The sequence below is a fragment of the Asterias amurensis genome, chromosome 9, assembly GCF_032118995.1.
Source record: "Asterias amurensis chromosome 9, ASM3211899v1".
In the NCBI taxonomy this organism is placed as follows: domain Eukaryota; kingdom Metazoa; phylum Echinodermata; class Asteroidea; order Forcipulatida; family Asteriidae; genus Asterias; species Asterias amurensis.
This window is the reverse complement of record NC_092656.1, coordinates 21,466,580-21,487,603: the sequence shown is the minus strand read 5'-3', so window position 1 is coordinate 21,487,603 and position 21,024 is coordinate 21,466,580. Positions and strand designations below refer to the sequence as shown.

The following is a 21,024-nucleotide window of genomic DNA, read 5'->3' as shown; positions in this document are numbered from 1 at the left end:
CTAGCTTGTGTATGCAGGCTATATTGTGTAAAAAAGTAATATGTTTGTTATTAAACTAGCCATACAAAACTAATTCCATTGTCCGTAAACAGTGTATGTGGGAGTTCTAAGGATAAGGGCGATTTATCAAAATTCTTACATGCAGACTCATTTTTTATTCTGGCAGAAAAACATATAAAGTAAGAGCTGGACCCCCATGTGGCCTTCAGCCTGTTTCCAGCAATCCATCTGATGACATTGAGTACAAATTTCCAAAACCCGATCACGTGGAAATTAAATGACGATTGCACTTTTAGGATAATAAAATATCAGCAGTGGGTCATTAGGCCTACATGACAGATGATTTTACGAATAATATAAGGCTATCGACATGTACATTTAACGATCTCGGTCAAAAGATTTAAACCCTGAAAAATAACCCCATACAGCGGTTGTCTTTAAAAATGTGTCGGGCGGCCATTTTGGGGGGAAAACGTATAAAAAGGCCCGCCTTTCTTTTTTTTCAAATTAGGGCGCATGTTTTTTTATTTTATTTATAATTTGGCCTTTACACACTAATTAGTGACTTTACTGAGACAGCCACAGAGCACGTGGTTTCCCAGAGAAATAAATCATCCTTTAAAAATCAGTTTGGAAAATTTTGTTTATTTGGGAGCGCACGCAGTGGAAAATCTCCTTCGCGAACCCCCACTTTCCAGACCCCGCCCCCGCATTCAATATAGCCAGTTCTCCAACATTCCAAAATAGACATACCTTTAATTGAACACTAGGTACCTGACTAGCCATAAAAAGTCTAGCCCCGGCCTCAGTAACGCAATAGCTTTACAAAGAGCGTTGGCCAGACTATATATTGACCCTATGTTTTATGTTTGCTCGGTCATGAGCCGGTTGCACCCAGTTTTCTAAACTAACGAAGGAGATCATCGACGTAGTCTCTATCTATTTTTCGTCAAATATTCCTTGCAAAAGTGCTGCTAAAAGAACCCAAACAACATATAGTATTTGTGTACGACGATCAGACGTCGTTTGGGCTTCTTTTAGGTGAAAGACAAGCGGGGGAAAGATGAGGTTGCTAATTGTTTTCGCGAGTGTGCTCGCGATAGAACTGCTGCAAATGTACAGTGTAGATGCCCAAGCTGATCGTAAGTAAATTATTTATTTTCACAGGGCAGCCATGTACGTGGTCAGAAGCACTGTTTTTACTTTGTGGACCACTCTCACTAAGCTGTCAAGCCCAATTAGTTGTGTGTGTAATACTAAAATCTGAATTATAATCGGTAAAGCATTTGGTATAAACTTCAGAAAAGATCACACCAAATTATTTGTAAACAACAAGACAATACAATTACAAAAGAATTAAAATTTACATAACTTATTTCATATTTCTTAATCAATTATGATTGAAAGAATTTCAATGTTATGATTGTAATAGTCTTGCACAATGTAAATGTGTAACTGTAATAACTGTAATTGTAAATGCTTTTTCACACAGCAGACTGGTGAATTATTTAGAAAGTTTTACAATTATTGAATAAATGAAACCATTTCATCTTCTTTTGGGTTGGGGTAAAAGCTATAAAAATAAAATGGTTGCAACGATTAATATAAACCCCCTCCCTGATTATCTGTTCAGATGGTTTTAGAACACTTAATTCTCAAAGTTTTAAAACAAGTATGTTTTGGGGCTGGAGCTCTTTTAATAATAAAAATAATAATAACAAAACCAGCTCTTCTGTTGCGCAGTTAAAAAAAAATGTTCAATGCGCAGACAAAAACAAAATACACTAGAATAAATAAGTTTTGAGGTTGCGTTTGAAAGCTAAAACTGTTGGAGAGGATCTTATGGTATGTGGTAATAAGTTCCAGAGAGTTGGCCAGAAAACACTGAACGATCCATTGCCTATCCGTGGGATGGAAAGATGAGTAAAGTCCTGGCTCCATTGCAAGCCATTTATCCCCGGCTAACTGTTTTTTTTTTTGCGATTTGTTAATTGAAGGATTAATAAGGATTTGGGCCAGCACTCCATTGCTTTAAAAGGGTCAGGATTTCCAATCAAGTTGTTTGGGGAGAAGATGACATTGTTAGTGTTTGGGTCTCATTCTAGAAAACTGTCTCTGCTAGGGTTTTACCGGAAACAAACTTAAACAAAAAATCTGTTTTATAACATAACAGTCTGAGTACAAAGTAAATATTTACATTTTTTGCAAAATGTTTACGAGTCTCTCTGCATTTATACAGTTCTTAAAAGGACTAGTGTACACCAGGTCTATGTTTTAGCATCTATTTAGATTATTTACCTTTACCTGGCTCAATGTACAGTACAACCACTGATAACATTGTCACTTCGTCCTTGTTTGTACTATAAATATATGCCTACAACTGTACGTCGAGCAGCCACATCATTGTGACCTTGTAATGGGTATAATTATTGGTGGCTCACTCAATCTTGCCATCTCCGGGAAAGGTCAGCTACACGTAGCTGATGCAATCTCAGTCTGAGACTGGAACTTACGGTATTTTTCAGTGGTTAAACAATCCCTACATGTAGGCACCACCCTTTGCTTTGATATCCTTGATTATTTTCATAATTTTTCAGTGTAACATTATTTTCTAAATGCTCGACATACATGTACTCCATGAACTATAATGAACTGATTGATTTCAGCATGTAAATGGAGTACAACTGGCTACGATTTACGGCTGCTTTAGCAAGCAGAAAATATTGCTTAAAAATTTCCTGCAGTGCAGAAATGAGCGAGATACAGCCACAGATAGCACTGTGACATAGTATTTTTGCAAGCATAGTTTTGTTGTGCTTAGCTTATTGTAAAATTCTGGCCCAGTTTTAAATAAATTGTCTGTGAGACATACTATAAACTCATAACATTTCAATGTATACTATGTACTAAGAATAATGAACAAAAGTTATAATCTTCCTCCGTTACAATATTGGAATTAGCAACTTCTTCAACTTATTCTTCAAACGGTAAGTTGACATGGTTGAGGGTGAGATGTTTAAATCTCAACCATGCACTGGAACATGTGGTGTAGAATAGACAAAATTATGAGCACTTTTGGTGATGTGGTGTTTTTGTGCTATGGGTAATTTTAATGGGCCTATTCACAAATTCAACAATATTTTAAAAGGTTAATAAATTGTGCATTATGTGTCATTTTTTATTTACATGAAATTTTCATGGGAACTGGTTGTAGTGTATCAATCAGAATCAGCTGATTGCCTTTTTTGATGTTTTCGAATAAATCTTTGTCAAATATGACTTCTTTTCAGAGGGAAATATTTCACAGAAGAACGTCAAACACCATTCAACCTGCTTTCAGACTAACATTTGTAGACGAGGATGAACAATAATGTTTTTTAAATTTTCATTGATAATTAAGCACCCTTTATTTCGGGAGGGAAGGAGGGAAGAGAAGTTTTGTTATTATTTCCCCCTCCGGACAAATACTGTTTCTTATGAGTGCTGATACAGAGAACATTTCAAGGCATGTTATAAATAATACATGTACCCATTATGATAATGGGTACATGTATTATTTATAACATTTTTTATTATTATTGATATTTATGATAATCACCTTTTAGTTAAGGAGTGTAACAAAATCCTAATTGCGAAATATCCCTCCACTGGTTATTTCCAATGATTTTTTATTTTTAATTTAAAAAAATTGTATTGTTGGAGAATGGAGTTGTAAAAGAAAATCGGTTTTAATCGTTGTAGTGTTTAAATGCAGGTACGTGGCCAAGATTTCCAATTAAGTAATTCACAGTGCAAACCCACCTCCCCCTCTTTTTTTGGCCATACAATTTATCAACAATTTTTGTTTTTACATAAATTAAAGGTTCCTACATGTAGAAAGATACAGTCAGCTTCATACATTAAAAGGTTTTTGTCAATTCCCTAGTCCCAAATTTACAACAATTGTTTATCATCTGAGCTCAGGTGTTTAGTCTCCACTCCCTATAATACAGTGTAGGATATGGTATATGGTTGGATAACCTTAAAAGGACTTGCGATTCTACATTGTTCCTTTTGGGGCAGTAGGTCTTGAAAGCCATCATGGTCCAGCTTTCACAGTGAATTTATTGTCTACATGTACCATGGTGGAATTAGGCCCTATCAAAACACCAAACTTTAATGGAGTGAATGGTGTCAGGGATTGAAACACCTACAGTTTGTGTACTGCTGGCGATGATTTCACAACAAGTCCTAACCAATAACTAGTCTTGGGAGTAATTTGGTTTGCGGTAACACCATGTGTGTATCTACTTGCCATTAAGTTTGTTCTTAGAGAACTGTCTTGCATTTATTCTACTGCGGCGGAGTAGATGATCAGTTTCGGGAGACTTCTCAGTTCTGAAAAAAACTGTCCTGCTTTTAGCTACATTACCAGGGCGGATGGTATAGAAAATAGACTTGGACTACTACTTAAGCTCGTAATTAGGATCGTAATTAACTGTACTGCCGCAGAGTCAGTTCTGAATTGTCTCGACATTTCGACTATCTTGCTATAGTCATTGTCAGGAGACTGTCTTAGGAGATATTAAAAACTTTTGGCTACTCTTAGTCTTAAGTCAGTTTTTAAGTAACTCGTCCTAACTCGAGATAAGACAAGTCTTAACTCATTGTTAAAACTGGTCCAGTTGAAGTGAAGTTATTAACTGCAGTTGAATTGGAGTTATTAATGCATGACCTGTTGCAAGGCTACTGTACCAACTGTTGACTACCCATGGTGTGCCTCCAAACTGTTGCGTGCTTTGCCTCAGATCATAGAGTAAGGACAGACTTACTCTATGCTCAGATGCACTCTGCACAGAATACAATGCAAGATCAATTTGACTCTAACAATAGATATAGCTACCATCACCAACATACAGAGTGATGACGTCAATTGTCAATAATTAGGTCCGTTAAATGGAGATTTTCTTTCCATTTGAGCCCTGCGTAATGTGGGAGGATTCTGGGTAGAGTCTGTAGAGATTCAATCTTCCTGATCCATCCCAAACTTTGCTGAAATTTTCATAATTTTCTATTTTGGTTGCACAATTTTCTAGTTTGGTTAGAAAGACAGCTTGATTTTGAACCTGCTCTACCAACTGAGCTACGATAGCCTAATGTTGGCCATCTCTAAATTCTGTCTTCATATTTTTTTTCCAGCGGGTATCATAATGTCACTAGCAAAATTAGTACCCGTATGTACATGGTTGACAAATCTAAAAACTCGCAAAGATGTGTTTTATGGACTCGCTACAGAGACCAAATATCCTGAGAAATGTTACAAATGTTTTGAGAAAATTTGTGACCCCTTCTGTGAAAATGTGTCAGATGTCGCCCAATGCTATGAACAGTTTAATGTGGAAAATATTAAAAAAACATAATATATATATTTTTATTTTTTTTTACTTTTTAAGATCTACATTTGCATGGTAAACCTTTAGAGCACTTACTTTTAGGCAATAAAGCTATGAATACAACAATTGTGTGACCATACTTGTGTCTAATTTGTATCCTTTTGTGCGAAATGGTAGTTGAAAACATCACTTTACTTTTAATTCATTTTTCACAAAAAAGGTGTATTGGCTAATTTCAAACGGGAGTAACTCAGCAAATTACTGCTGCTGGTGTGTTCTTTCCAGCCATGCATTTAACTCAATTTTTGAAACAGTCAACATCTGATTCTGACTCATTTTAGCGTAGCGGGTTACATTTGTCTCCGCAATCAGTCTAATTTGTTTTTGTTTTTGTTTGCACACGGTCCAGTCCAGAGCAAAACACACAAAATATGACTTTACTTTAATGGAGGTTTCTCAGGTTGTTTTTGAGGACAGGAAGTTTGCCAAAAATGCAGGCCAACCATGATACATTTAATGTGCATTTGACATCAATGAATACAAATTTTGTTGGCCTAACTAATTGCTATTTTCCTGTATACTGTACACTGTACAAGTATTCTGACGTCAACAAGTTATTTAGTATACTCACTATATATAGGCCTACAATACATGTAACCTGCAACTGCAATTAATTCAATACGAGAATAATTGCTATAACTAATGAGGTCTACATGTACATGTACACATCATGTAGCTATTCTGTTGTACATAACGCTACATTTGTGGTTGGTTTTATCCTGGAGCATCTAATTTTTGTCTACAGAGTTTCTTATTGTATGCATCATGGCGGATGGCCACACCTTTATCCATACAATCATTTCTTCTGTGGAGAGGGGATAGCAAGTGCATTGATCAGTTGATAATATTCCCGTGTATACAATGTACAGATCTTAGTGACCCCTTGACACCAATGTCACACCTACAATATTACATTCTACTTCAATGGTCACACACAGATAGTGTCTGCTGCACTCGCCATGTCATTTAACATAAAATAATTATTAAGAAATGTGTTGAAAGGATAGATGGGTATACCCAAAATACATGATATCAAGCAATGTGTACTATGTACAGTACAGTACATGTAGTACAAAATGGTGTATTACAAATTATTGTACGTACGATGAACACACGCACTAGTATAGTACTGTATAATGCATGCAGTATTGTACAAATGTACATGATGCACGAATGAAGCCTGCATGTTGAATGCAAAGTACCATTATTCCCTAAATAGGATCTTCAGCACTGACATCTGCATCCTGTGTACATGCAATTAACATGATCAGAGTTGGATCATGGTTGAATCTACATGTACATTGTATCACATACAGTGTATTGTACACTACATGGTAGAACCATAGACTAGAAGGACCCTAGCTCTATGGTAGAACACATGTACAGCCAAAGGTAATTCTCAACGTCTCATGCCATAGAGTTACATGTTATAGAGCAAGGAAACACAGCCACATAATCAAATTTAGATCCAGTATTTATTCCAGTTAATGCACATTACCACCAAGGCTTTAATGGTTGCCATGTGTCCTTTGTATGGTTATAAATTGTGTTTTCTTTGACCATAAATTAATTACCAGAATATGGTTTGAACGGCTTCAAACTGTTTGAATCAGTAACAATAGCAGAAGGCGATTTTCTACCTGTTCATTTAAATATGTTGATGACTTACCAGGTAGAAGGTTTAGTTGAATTTTTTTTAGCTGCACAAATCTATCAATCATGCAAGGGACCTCCAAAGCATACATCTAAGTTTATGGGGAAGGGTACAAAAAATTACATACTGAATTTATCTGTCTTGTAAGTCCATTTGTAACATTAAGAAACAGGAGATTGTTACCGGGCAACCTCGGTAGTCTAGTTGGTAAGACACTGCTCTATAATTGCAAGGGTCGTGGGTTCGAATCCTACCCGAGTAACATGCCTGTGATATTTTTTTCACAGGACTCGGGGAAAGTACTGAGTATACAGTGCTAACACACATTGGTGTATGGGTAAAAACCAAAATTAATAAACAGGACATTGTTTGTTAGGAAACAATTACAGTATAGGTTTTTGAAAGTGGAAAAGGCACTTGTCTAAAGAAGTATCTAAACTAATATTTAAATAAACCTAAATAAATAAATAAATAAATAAATAAATAAATAAATAAATAAATAAATAAGTAAATAAATAAAATTCTTTCATTTCTAGTTTTGCACCCCCTATTCAATTTGCAACTACATGATGGGTTTATCGATACAAGCCCTATGGGTTTCTGGATGACCCTCCGCTCATTATGTATTATTTTCTTCAAAGCTAATGTTCTATGAGTGAACATTAATAAACAAACCAATACACAAACTTCAAGATGAGGTTCTCTGTTGATAATTTCTTACTCTGCACAATCTTCCTTTTTTGTTGGCTTTCTTTTTATTCCTTTAGAGGCATCAGGGAATGATGGTAAGATAGATTGTCATGTATAATCCCTCCCTCCACATTCCTATGGTGGATGCATGCAATAGTTTCAAACTATTAACAGTTTGACTTAACCACAATTTAGAGTTTTTTACACTCTGGGGAATGCACAATTTATGTTATTTTGAGTGTGTTGATTAATTTTGTTGTATCGGTGCTGACCTTTCTTCAAAGATGGACAAAATTTGCCGGTGTTAGAAGTTAATTTTGAATTAAATTTTCATATATTGTGTGCTGTTGTAAAGTTTTAAAAAGGCAATCAACAAATAACGAAGTAATTATGAATTCAATTTTTTACTTTTGCTTGAAAAGAAAAAAATAACAAAATAAGATTTTGTTTAGCTCCCAATTTAGGGTCACAGGTTGAACATCTTAAAAGGTACATTTTTCAAGATAAAAATGTTTAAAATTTTAGCTTGATTGTTTTTTCTCTCATAATCTAATTTCCAGTTAGAGGTCAAGATATAATTTCACTCCATTTTTTACCTCGACATTGTAGCACATGTATAGATGAGTAGCCTTTTATTATTGGGCGTATGTTTATATTCTCATCTTGCCCACAAATTTGGTTAATTTTGATAACTTATTTGCATCAAGTTCTGGTAATTTTATTTTGTCTTTTGCATGTCTTTTATATTATCTTTAAACTTCAGTGCATCTGATAAGTTAACTGTTTATTCATTTTGAACACCTGTTTGTGGGTACTTGCCATTGTTGTTCTATAATTCCCTTTTCAAAAGAATTCCTATAATTTGGGGACCCAGTTGAACAAAGAAAGACATGGTGGATCACGGACACTTGTTTTATCATCAGGTAAACGTTCCAAAACCATTGTGTGTGCCTACCTACCCTCATTTTTTACTGCCATTTGGACAATTTGCACTTAAAATGGAGGGTTTAACTTTTATTGAGTTTGAGTGGTGAAGCCAATTAATATAATATTTATCTGTTTCTGGTCCACCAATCAGGTAAATTCTTTCTAGGCAGACAGAGGTTGGAAACAATCTCATGTTACAGTTTTGATCACATGCATGGTCGTGTAAAACAAAATTGATCATTTAACTTACAGAGTTTGTTTCTAAAAGGGATGGTTCTTCACATTTGTAACATGTTTACATGTGTAATGGTGTTGTAACATGTTTACTTGAAAACTGTTTCACATACAAAATAACCAAAAAGCACGCCTTCTTAAAATTTCACTGGGCATGCTGGGGAATAAAAACATGATGTGGTTGGTTCACTGTCCCTTGTTTATTTCACCACATCTGTTGCTCTTCCTTATTTAATATCAAACTGATGATATTAGAAACTTCATTTGTTCTCTTCTACCTTTTTGTTTCTACTGTGTAAACCCTACAATTCTACTGATTTTTGTTGTAGTTGTGTACAGCCATAAAAACACTGACACATTTGCGTAGAACTTGCATGGGATATCAGTGACATGTTAGAGGAAGGAAACCAACATCATGTTGATATTGATAACGCACGTATACACTGCTTGTTCATCAGAGTTTGGATTTTAACACTTGTAAGACAAAAGTGTAAGCTATTCAAATAAATCTCTCAATGGTCCTTAACTCTCAACTGCTAGTGGCAAATAAATTTAAGATTTTTTCACATTAATGAATACAAAATAAGAGTGCTCTTACTAATATGACATGTATTTTAAAAGTAAGTTATACATTATACCTAAAAACAAAACACTAATACTTGCGGACATGCCTGAAGGCTGACATAGTTCAGATCATTTAGTTATTCAATACTTTTAATGCTTGCATTACACTACAGTTGACCCTAAATGTCTTCTGGAATGGCACTGTATAGCCAATCACCACAACAATATTAAGAAGGGGAAATTGCAAATAGTTTTTTTGTTTTTTTCCCAACAGTCGCTACGGTTGAACCTGAAAGCAAGTCGATTACAGTTGGAGATTCTGTCAACTTCACCTGTATGACCAGCAAAAACCAACAACAAAATCCCTCCTGGACTCAAGAAAACAAGGAGACTGGGGACGTGGTTAAAACCTTTAACACTACTACTTACTACAGTGGCGAATCAAAGTATAGTATACTACAAATCCAAGATGCACAATTTAGTGACAACGGCATGTACGTCTGCACAGTAGGCAATACCAGAGCCTATGGTGATCTTACAGTCACATATGGTGAGTGCTTTTTTGTTATGTATGATTGGGTAAGGTCAAGTACAAAGGACATCCTTCTCAACTTCTCTTATACTTGTGTTCAAAAGAAATGATAAGAATAGCTGTACGTGACTTGGTTACTATGCTGTCATATTTCCTCACTTCACTCATTAAAGACACTGGACACTTAGTAATTGTCAAAGACCATTGTTCTCACTTGGTGAATCTCAACGTATGCATAAAATAACAAACCTGTGAAAATTTGGGTTAAATCGGTCTTTAAAGTTGCGAGATAATAATGAAAGAAAAAACACTCTTGTCACACGAAGTTGTGTGCTTTCAGATGCATGATTTCGAGACCTCAAATTCTAAATATGAGGCCCTGAAAACTATGTTACTTCGGAGGAAGCCGTTTCTCATAATGTTTTATACTACCAACAGCTCTCCATTACTCATTACCAAGTGAGGTTCTATGCTAATAATTATTTTTAGTAATTACCAATAGTGGGTTGAGGATAGTTAGGGTTTATCTGAAGGGTTTGAAATCCCCTCTGCTGGTTTACAAAAAAGGACAAATTAAATTGTCAACATTTTATTTTCTCATGGTTGAAGATGGAATCGTCGAAATTAAAGGCAGTCGAGTCATTGAAATGGAGCAAGATATGAACTTCACATGCTTTATTGATGGCGACTCATCTGTTGAGGTCACATGGAAAAAGGAAAATACAGTGCTACCATCTCCTGAGCTGCCTAACATTGAAGTAAAGGTAAGGACCGTAATTTCCTGCGGATTAGGCGCTCGCGGCAGATAGGACGCAAAACTGCCAAATCAAAAAACAAATGTGATGAGGCGCACTACAAATTGCTTTCCCACACTGGAAATGGTCACTTGGAGTTTTTTATTTCAAAGTGATATAAAAAAAGAGAAGATATTTAGGACATGATGTAAAGCTCCCTTGAAATCTGAGACCATTGGATTGAAGTGACTTTTCCTTTAGACCTTGTACCTGTGATATCGGTTTACAGAAAAGCCACGCAACCTTGTCTTCCTGCTATGCCTTTTGGCACAATTTATGAAGAGCCCAATGAATGAAATCTTACATTTTGTGCAAATTGCACCAGGGCCCAATTTCATAGAGCTGCTAAGCACGAACATTTGCTTAGCATGAAATTTCTTCCTTGATCAAAACAGAATTACCAACCAAATTCCCATTTGTTGCATATTGCTTGTTACTGGTATTCAGCTGTTGTTTGCTTATCAGCTTATCCTGAAAATCTCGTGGAAATGAGGTCGGTAATCCATTTTTTTCAAGGCAAACCTTTCATGCCGAGGTCTTGTTTTCACAACTTTAAATATGCAGAAAGGGGGAACAACTGTACATTTGTGAAGCTGTTATTTTTATAGTGCTTGAATTTACGCAAAAAAATTCAAAAATTAATACGTAATGTAAAAGAAACCTGATAAACAGGATCTTTTACAATGACACCTCGAATGGCGCAACCAAGATATTGATGGTTAATGACGAGCGCTAAGTGAATTGGGTAAAAGTAGTATCTTAAATTGTAGATGAACTTTAGCCATGCAAAAAATAGTTAAAGTCTTGCTGTTCCTACCCTAGCAGATCTAATTTTTGGAGGTAATTGTTAAATTTATTTTTATTTTCTATATTTCAGGGAAGCTCTCTGCTTATAAAGAAGGCATCGACTGCCAATGGTGGTAAATACACCTGCAGTGGATTGTATAACAAAACAATTCCAGTTGAACATACTATTTATGTAGGAGGTAAGGAATTCAATTAATTATGAAAACTGAGAATAATGATCGCAGCCAAGCGTGGTTTGAGGCTTTGTATGGTTATGTTGCTTTATGACAATGGTTGTGGGCAATTTACATATAATACATCATTTACCAATGATTTCCATAGTTACTGGAATGTATTAAGCATTGTGTTGGCATTGTGCGCAGGCTTTTACTCTCGTCAGACTGGTGTGCAGGCTTGTAGAGGATGCCAAAGATGCCTGTGATAAGAAAATGCACGATTTGTAACTCCACATGTGCTTTTCACGCTCTCGTGTTGAGTGTGATTTTCAAGGTGCACATGGTACAGAGTTCGAAGTGGATAGATTCTAGATGAGTAGGATTTGAAACTTTGCATGGTGGAAATAAGATATAGAAGAGTTTGCGGTAACACCATGTAATGAATCTCTAAATGAGTTGGGGTGGTTCTGAAGAGAACCGTTGGATTAACTCGACGTTTCGATCAGTATGCTCTGATTGTCTTCTGGAGAATGCTGGACTCTGATGCTGCATGCTGCTTAAGTACTGGGCGGCGGATAAGCTTGGTGATGCACGAAGGCGGGAAATACAGGCAGGAAGTTGAACTCGATTGGCATTCTAATGAGGGGGTTTGCACTTGCACTCGAAAAGCTTATCTTTTTGTTAACTCCTCCCCCCTCCACATCTTTGCTGATCTTCTGTTGTAATTAATTGATTGATTGATTTATTGAATAATTGAAGGCTTGGTATATTCGTGTCCCAGTTATGACAAAACAACACATTCATGTATACAGGACATCCATACCCGTTAGTGAATTAGCTTTGAAAAATAAATATCTGATAATAAAAACTATAAAAATATCAAGTTTGAGGTGTTACTCTCTTTTACACATCTCCTTTTTTCATCTTTTTATTTCAAGGGGAAATGCGAATCAAGTCCCCCAATTCAGTGAAGTTTACAGAAGGAGAGCGTGCTCGCTTTGAGTGTACCATTCTGCAGCCAGAAAACGACCCCAAACCTACTTTCCAATGGATAGTGAGCACTGCAAACTACACCTTTGAGCTGACTGAGACGATTGAGGGAAGTCGCTACTCCATTGAGCCGCCCAAGCGCGGGACTGGATCCATCTTGCACATGCTGGATGTAGTCAAGGAAGACAGAGGAAATTATACTTGCATTGCAACCAGTAACGTGACTGAGGTGACCCACACAATATTTCTGCGAGTTAGAGGTATGTTGAATGACTTGAACGATTACCCCTTGAAACGGCTGGGTTAACAAACTGCAACTCTCGTGCGTACATTCAATAATTAGGAACCCAGTAATAAGCATGATTTTGTTTCCTTCACCTGTTCACACATTAAAAACTGACATGCTTACATGTGCATTGTACCAAACATGTTTGAGCACTGTTTATTATTTTTTTACAGGAGTCACCCTTATTCTAACAAAATTGTCTCCACCAAACTGTCAACTCTGATGTTGGTAAAATATCTGGCCCCTTTGTTAAAAGCTTTTTTTTATAATGTTTGTATCCATGGATGTCCAAACATTTTTATCGGGAAAGTACTGAGTAAACAGTGCTTTTAAGCACATCAATGTAAGGAATTGTAAAACCAAGTAATATTCTTTATCCGCAAAGTAAAGTTAACATCTACATGTAGTACTTTATATCCACTTCTTAGTGTGGCTATGATGAACTACATGTTATGTACACAAGCAACCAGTCATGCAACTATTTAAAAAAAAAACATTAAAAAAAACAACATTGCAGTCTCCATAAAACATAACATTTGAAGTCGTTTCTGGTGTCTGAGCACAAAATTGTCTGCAGCCTGCATGAGCGCTTATGTGGGACGACCATGCTCTTTGGCTCTTTTGTGTGATGTCACAGGTTACACGGTCTTTACAAAAATTCAACAATACAAATTGTGGTGACTCTATCATGCCTATAAAAGTCATAAATTTAAATCATACTGGAATCACAGTGTTTTTTTTTTTTTTTTCAAGTGTTGAAAGTGTTGATAGATATTTTGTATTTTTGAATTTCTGGCTTGTACACGGCAACAACATGTACATTGTGTGACTGAGTGAACAAAGGTAAGGTTGCTTACATTTTGCAAAGGGCACTTCACTGGGAAATCTTTAAAGTCATGGGATAACTTTGAAGGGGCAAAATTCCAATAATTTGTAATGCCTGTTTCGGACAGATCATCTAGCTGCTCTACGGCCATTGATTTTAATTTTATTTAACAATCCCCACAGAGTTCTATAAATTATAACAAGCGTACAAAAACAAAAAGGAAAATGCAAACAAGAATTTAAAAATAAAAAGTTTAACTCAGGAATTGTCGAGGATATTACACAAACAAAACCTAAAAATGCTTATTTCCATTGTGGTCCTCAACGTCGAAAAATACATTCAAAACACACTCAAGAGGACAAAACATTAAGACAAACCATAATAATATGTAATGCTCGTTTTTGAACAGATCGTCTAGCTGCTCTGTGGCCGTTCATTGGAATAATGAGTGAAGTCATCTTGCTTATCATCATTATCTTCATTCATGAGAAATGTACCCAAGGAGACGACTTCGGTGAAGAGGACGAGGAAGATGAGGAAGGAGCTGAACCGTAAGTTTTTATCCTTAAAATATATTTCCTTTCATTTCTTTTATTAATGCGGGGCCAAATTTTATGGCTCTGCTTACCGCCAATTCTGCGCTTACGATTACCATTCTCAGCTTGCACGACAAGTGCCAAATTTTGCGCAAAGCCTTGTAAGCGTAGAATGCCTATTAGTGTGGAGTACGCACGCGCACAAGCCAAAATTCCCTTCTAAACTGTGAAATACACTTGACTTAAAAGTACAAAATTCCCTGCTTCCGTTAGCGCCGATTGTTTGCTTACGACAAACACAAAATTGGGCCCTGGTCATTGCCTTGGTGCCCTTGAAATGCTAGTTTAAATTTACAGTTTCCTCATAGGTTGCCTTTACCAATGAGAAAATGCCTTGGTGCCCTTGCCCTTTCAAAAAGGAAGCCTGATTATGTAAAAGTTGCAAACTTCTTTTCCTTCATTCTTGCAGTATCAAAGAGAAAGAGAAGATCAGTTTGGACGGTGAAGGAGATATGCGGATGAGAAGCAGCAACCAGTGACTAACCAAAAGGACATGGCAAAATAGACCACAGACTCGAGTCCACCCTGAATAAAGAAAGAGATGGACAAAATATGACTCAATCTTCACTCGACCGTCAAAATTCCCTTCCCTATCTCAGGCAAGTTTATGGTTCAGTATGACTCAATTCAGTGTTGATCATCCATAGTTCCGTCACTGTCAAAAGCAAAATAATGACAGCATATGACTTTCCTTTAGTAAACACAACCTTTTCCTTCTCGAGAAAGAGTTTTCTTCAGAATTACTCCTATCTAGGAAGATACTCCCTTATATAAAGTAAAACAAATTAAAATTGCAACCCTTATTTACAAAAGAAAATTGGAGCTTGTGGTTCAACACAAATTAATAACTTGGAACTGTACTTTCCAGTCACATTAAAAACTTACAATTTTCCTTCAAATAAAAGTAAACCATTACTGATTTCCATACACTAGATGACATAGAGTAATTACAGTGTAGCCCATAATTATTTGGGTATAATGCTGATTATAGATGTCAGGTATATGGAATGAACATACTTTGCATTGCTTAAAAAGTATAAATTTCACATCAAACAAGTAGTTTGTATTTTATCAAAAGAGGACTGACAAAGTTGGGGTTAATAAAAGAAAAATACACGCTGGACAAGAAATGTGAGAAATAAATTACCCCTTTCTGAAATACTGATCAACAAATATAGCTTTGAAAGAAAGTTTAATAAGTTAATAATAAAAAAATTGAATTGGGGAGCAATAAATACTTTCAACTGTTGTTTTTTATTGAATCAGTTTTTATGAACTTTTTTTTAATGTATCCATCATGGGTTGTGTTTTGGTAATTGTTTTTTTTCACCATTTTGTCGGGGGCATTTTACAAATCTTTCTTTGTGTGTTAATTCATTTGTATATTTTGGGGTTGGGGTAATTTTGTTGTTCCTCAATTAAGGAGAGGTGGGGTGGGGATGCTTGATATAGCGCCTTCTACAACGATGGATACATACAATTTGTGATTTTAGTGCTTGACCCTAAGGGATGGATACATGTATGTAAGTGATGACCATGATGGTTGCGCTTTTGGCGGTTAATCAATAATATTTTAGTCGTTGGCCAGTGATTAATCAATGGCCAATTCAACCGAAACAATTATTGGTTATGACTGCCAAAGTTCACCTCAAGTTATGATACGTCTCTAAACTATGTTTGCATTATTTCCTACCAGCATTGGAGGAAAAGAATGCACAGTGTATGATAAATATGCACATTGTTTGTTTTCTATTCAGTCATCCATTCACTCTTTTTCAATATACTCTTGATGTGTCCAATAGGTAGTAATTGTGAATTAAATTACCTCTAATCCAACTAATTGAAATAACTGCTGCTTGTTCATTGTTGTGGCTGTGTGATCATTTCCTTTTAGAAGCTAAAATGGGCTCTGTCGTAATGATAAATGCAGGCATGTGGTTAGTCTTATACAGGACTCTTCCTCTGTGGTGGACACAAATTCTAAATAATTTACAGTTTAAAGGGACTGTGTAGTCATCATCAATGCATGCCTGTGTTGGCTGTACATGGATAACTCTAACCCAGTTACTGCACAGGCGCATGCAACATCTGTATCATATCTATACATTGTTCGTGCGCACATGCAACAACTAGGTGAGAGTTAAATATTGCATGTACATGTACAGCCACAGATGACTCAGTCCTTCGGATTACTAAACGTTAATTTAATCATGACAATTATCAATTTAATGTACTGTATGATAATTAATTTTATGCAAAACAGGTGCATGGTAGTAAGGTTAAATTCACAACTCAAAATATCACACAGCTATTCAATGAAATGAAGCAGTTTTTGTTTTGGGAATTTTTTATCAGTGGTTAATAGTGCTAAACCAAATGTAAAATTTGTAACCAGTGAAATGATATCAAATTCAAGTAGTTGTACATGTATTTATAAAAGTGTGTAAGAGATCTTTTTGCATTGATCTTTTTCTAATAATGCATTTAATAAGTATTGTAACTTGTAGAAAAATGAAGGGAAATTCATGGATTATTGATTTATGACAAAGTTTTTTTATTATATTGTCCCTTTCAAATAACAACAGCTAAATTTGTAGTTGCTTGCTCCAGGAAAGTTGTAAGGCTGAAAATATTGATTTTTCAATTTTACAAAAGTGATTTATTTCTCTTGTGGAGAGAGATGTTTTACACAAAACTTGACAAAAGTGTTCATTGTCCGCTAAAACATTGAAACAAAAACCTCAGATTGGGTGAAATCATGCTCGTAATGCCTAGACCATAAATGGTTTGAAATCTATACTTTCTTGAACAAAAAAATGTTCTATAAAATATAGGAAGGATTTTTACTTGTGGTGTCATCGTGAGACCATTTGCAGCTTGATTGTTCCTATAGTGGTTGTTCAATAATGCTGATAAGAAAACTAGACAGTGAGATTATCCTCAAATATTATTTAAGACGTATGGTATAGCGATGTGACCTCTGACGTCACTCAAAAACCATAACATGATTTGCGTGCATACCGCCAGGCAAAACCTTTGTGTTTTGGCAGCCAGCTAGAAAGTGTATGCAAATCTTACCATGACTACGCGTCTTTTTGCCCGGCGAAACATGAAGTATACAGTGTTTTTTCAACAGAGGGCGGTTTGAATGTAAACATAGGTCACATCGTCTATACATATCATGATCGGTGTTGAGAACCAATGTGAAAATGGGCTTGGGAAATTTCTTTGAGGGTATCTGGTGCAGTAACCTGGGCCCAATTTAAAAATGTGCATGTTGGTAAAAGTGTATTTCATTAAACATAACATTCAAAGAAGATTGTATGGCAGTCACAATGGTTAAGCACTCTTAACCTCACTTATCTGCTTTATGAGCACTGACAATCAAGCATGCCCTTTGCTTTGCAACACTTATGTTATAGAAGCTGTGCTAAGCAGAAGACATCTGCTGACAGACTTTTTGAAATTGGGCCCCAGATGAAAACTAACCCATATTTTAAGCAGCACAACCCGACTGTTAAAACATTTGCCTCTGTGGTATATGCCATGCCCTGTGGAAGTTATAGTTGTATCATGCATTGTAGCTCATTAGATATGGAGGTCGCCATACATGTAGGCGGTGTTTAAATAACATCAAATATGTGTAAATATAGAAACCAATTTGATCAGGTTATGATAATTAATATGACTAGGTTTAGTGGTTACTGCTTGCGATGTCCAGTACACTTTCAAACCGAGTGTAAACGAGATTTGTCCTAAGCATGTCACATTCACAAAATGTGTACCAAAATAGGAACCCACCCAATGATATCTGAGATTTGTGCAAATTGAAACATTTTAGCTAAGTCCTAGTTATTAGTTTGTAATTCTTGACCTCCATCGTTGACCTCATTAGTGGTTGCACACCATAGCCCTAGGAACCTCTAGCCAAGACAAGAGAACTTCGGAGCTTGAAGCGAGTCCAAAGACGGAGCCGTGGATTTGAAAAGGGCCCTAGTCGTGGTTTGGTCGTTAATGGCTGTATGGGATTATGTTTCTATACAGGCTGTAGGTCGATACCAAGCACTTGCACTCATTGCACCTTGTTTATACTCATCTGACAACTAGGTCAATATCACCTTATCAATTTCCACATTGCACTTCATATACCTCCCAAAGTTTTTGTTTATTTACCTGCACTATTTTCAACATTTTTCTGCCCTCAATTTGTAATCCATCTTCAGTATTTCTAATAATTAATATATATATGTGAATATTTCAAAACTTGTATAAGTTCTGTAGAGGATGTAGACTTTTTCAATAATATGTGATTTTGGTAGTAGAGTGGAAATCGTGTGGAGTGGTGGTGTCATTGCAGTTTGTTGTTATTTTGTGACAATCTAAACCATGTATGTTGTGACAGTATTATTATGCAACAATTAAGAGGTACATGTATCAATCAGTCTCGCAACTCATCACTTTTAATTAGACTACAAACTAAGTGTTACTCAAATTGCAGACTGTGTGTATTTTTACTTGATAAGTTTCATTCTGACATTCACTTGTTGTTAATTGATTGACCTCCACTTAGTCATGGAGTTTGTTGTCTCTAATTAACCAACTTAGGCCATACATGTATTACAAATACATAACTGACGAGCATTGAAATCATTTTAAGGTTGGACTCTTGAAATAGTTGATCAAGTTAGTAATATAATACTTGATCAAGTTATGTTACTCCAAGCTTAATGGGTTGTACACACTTCGTTATAAATATAACTATGGTTGAGTGTAACTAGAAAACATACAGATTTTCTTTATGCACGAACTTTAACCACTGACAAAATTATCTTTTTAGTTATTATTATTTTATTTTATTGTGTTAATACATGGAAGTTCTTCTCTAGTAGTTTTTGAAAACAAATCGGATACATATCTGGTCAAAAAGCTACCTTAAACTTCACATTTTAACAGGAACGAGTCCACACTTTAATTTGTAATTTTTATGTGTGGGCATTAATGTTGTAATTTGTTCTGGTCGCTTTATATCAATTGCATACATCGGTTGTAAATTATGATTAAAAGCATGTAAGTATTTGCGTTATTTTTTAATTATCATTCATATTATTATTCTTAAAGAAAAACATCACAGAACCAGAACCAAGTTGTGCACTGTACATCACATATTTTGTGAAAGTGCCATGTACATTTTGCTTCTAATATCATTTAATAGAAGGCTCTAAAATGGGTCTACATTTTCTATTTACAAGGGTCACACTTTATGTTGTTAGGCTGGAAAATAATATAACTTTAAAAGATTTAAATTATCTGATAGAAAATTCAAACATTAAGTTGACAATAAAATGCCAGCCGCGGCGCTAAAAGTAACAGTGCAAAGTTTTATGCAATAAAGCAATAAATTTAATAACCCAAATCATAACAAACAAACATAATGAAACGACAATAACATGATTTCATGTATCCAGAAAAAATACATTATTTGTTTTAAACCTTGTATATTATGCAATGAGTTTTTTTAATTTAAAATTATTGAACGTCTCAAATTGTGGTGATGGTTAACTAGTAATTGTTCCTCGTGAACCAGCTAGCAGGAAGCTCATGTCTTTTACTGTGTTAGCATATTTTGGTGCGCAACATTTTATTGTTGTAGTAGATTTTTCTGTTTTATTATTATTACAAAAAAAAGAGGTTCTAATGGTGAGTTGATTAAACAAGTATGTAAACTAAATTTGCTCTGTCGTTAAATTGTTGTCCTTTCTCTTTTAACGATAATACGAATAGAAGCTAATATCGCGGACAATTTCAACATTTGATTATAGGTACCCTCAACAAACCTGAAAGTTAAACAAGACATTTTCATTCCTAAACCAAGAACGAGATGGGGCTGTTTCTTTTTATTTATGAATCAAAAGCATTGTCCTTTGAAAGCCACGTTTCAACATATTTAAATAGACAATGATATTTGGGATACCATTTGAGCATGTGCATATTATAAATACGTGAACAGATTACCCCCCCCCCCAAAAAAAAAAAAAAAAAAAAAAAAAGAATATGATAGTCGTGAAACAAAACGCGATAAAACTGACAGTAATGTTCTCCTATATATGTTTCAACAGATATATACAAAAATATTTGGGATACCAGTTGAGCAGTTGAGCATGTGCTTATAAACACCAAACGGTGAAGGGAACACTATAAGATGGCAAGCGAAGAAGTCGAACACATGAACAGATTACCCCCGCCCACCCCCCCCCCAAAAAAAAAAATATATATATATAAATATAGACAAACATTTGAACACCCATTCTCGAATTAGACGTGTAGAAATATACACGGACCTATTCTTTGTTGTATATTTATATACGGACAAAAAAGTTTTTTTAAACAAAAGGCGCATAAACTTAAAGAGGGAAACGTACATTTCTACTGGAACGTTTCAAAGGGCACCACGGAAATTGCCATGGTGTTTGCATTGAGGTAAATGCATATAAGTATCAGTGCTTAACAGAAAGCCGGCCACCCTTGTTGTTAACACAT

At 35.5% G+C, this 21,024-nt stretch overlaps 1 protein-coding gene across 2 annotated transcripts; it reads left to right on the top strand.

The window, feature by feature from the left end:
* The first annotated feature begins 873 nt into the window (after window positions 1–873).
* On the top strand, window positions 874–20,215 carry LOC139941505 (basigin-like). Of its 2 annotated transcripts, XM_071938039.1 has the most exons (8): window positions 874–1,142; window positions 7,854–7,871; window positions 9,776–10,051; window positions 10,643–10,797; window positions 11,705–11,813; window positions 12,728–13,039; window positions 14,301–14,442; window positions 14,897–20,215. In XM_071938039.1, exons 1-8 carry the CDS (start codon window positions 1,064–1,066, stop codon window positions 14,964–14,966), a joined length of 1,161 nt encoding a protein of 386 aa, XP_071794140.1. In that variant the 5' UTR covers window positions 874–1,063; the 3' UTR covers window positions 14,967–20,215. The 2 variants fall into 2 exon arrangements, with proteins under 2 accessions (XP_071794140.1, XP_071794141.1); XM_071938040.1 differs by lacking the exon at window positions 7,854–7,871.
* The last annotated feature ends 809 nt before the right edge of the window (window positions 20,216–21,024 follow it).

Excerpts from the sequence above, each read along its gene's own strand:
- LOC139941505 (XM_071938039.1), top strand. The coding sequence starts at position 1,064 with ATGAGGTTGCTAATTGTTTTCGCGAGTGTGCTCGCGATAGAACTGCTG. Across the intron at positions 10,052-10,642 it reads TGATCTTACAGTCACATATG|ATGGAATCGTCGAAATTAAA; the intron begins GTGAGTGCTTTT and ends TCATGGTTGAAG. Across the intron at positions 10,798-11,704 it reads TGCCTAACATTGAAGTAAAG|GGAAGCTCTCTGCTTATAAA; the intron begins GTAAGGACCGTA and ends TCTATATTTCAG.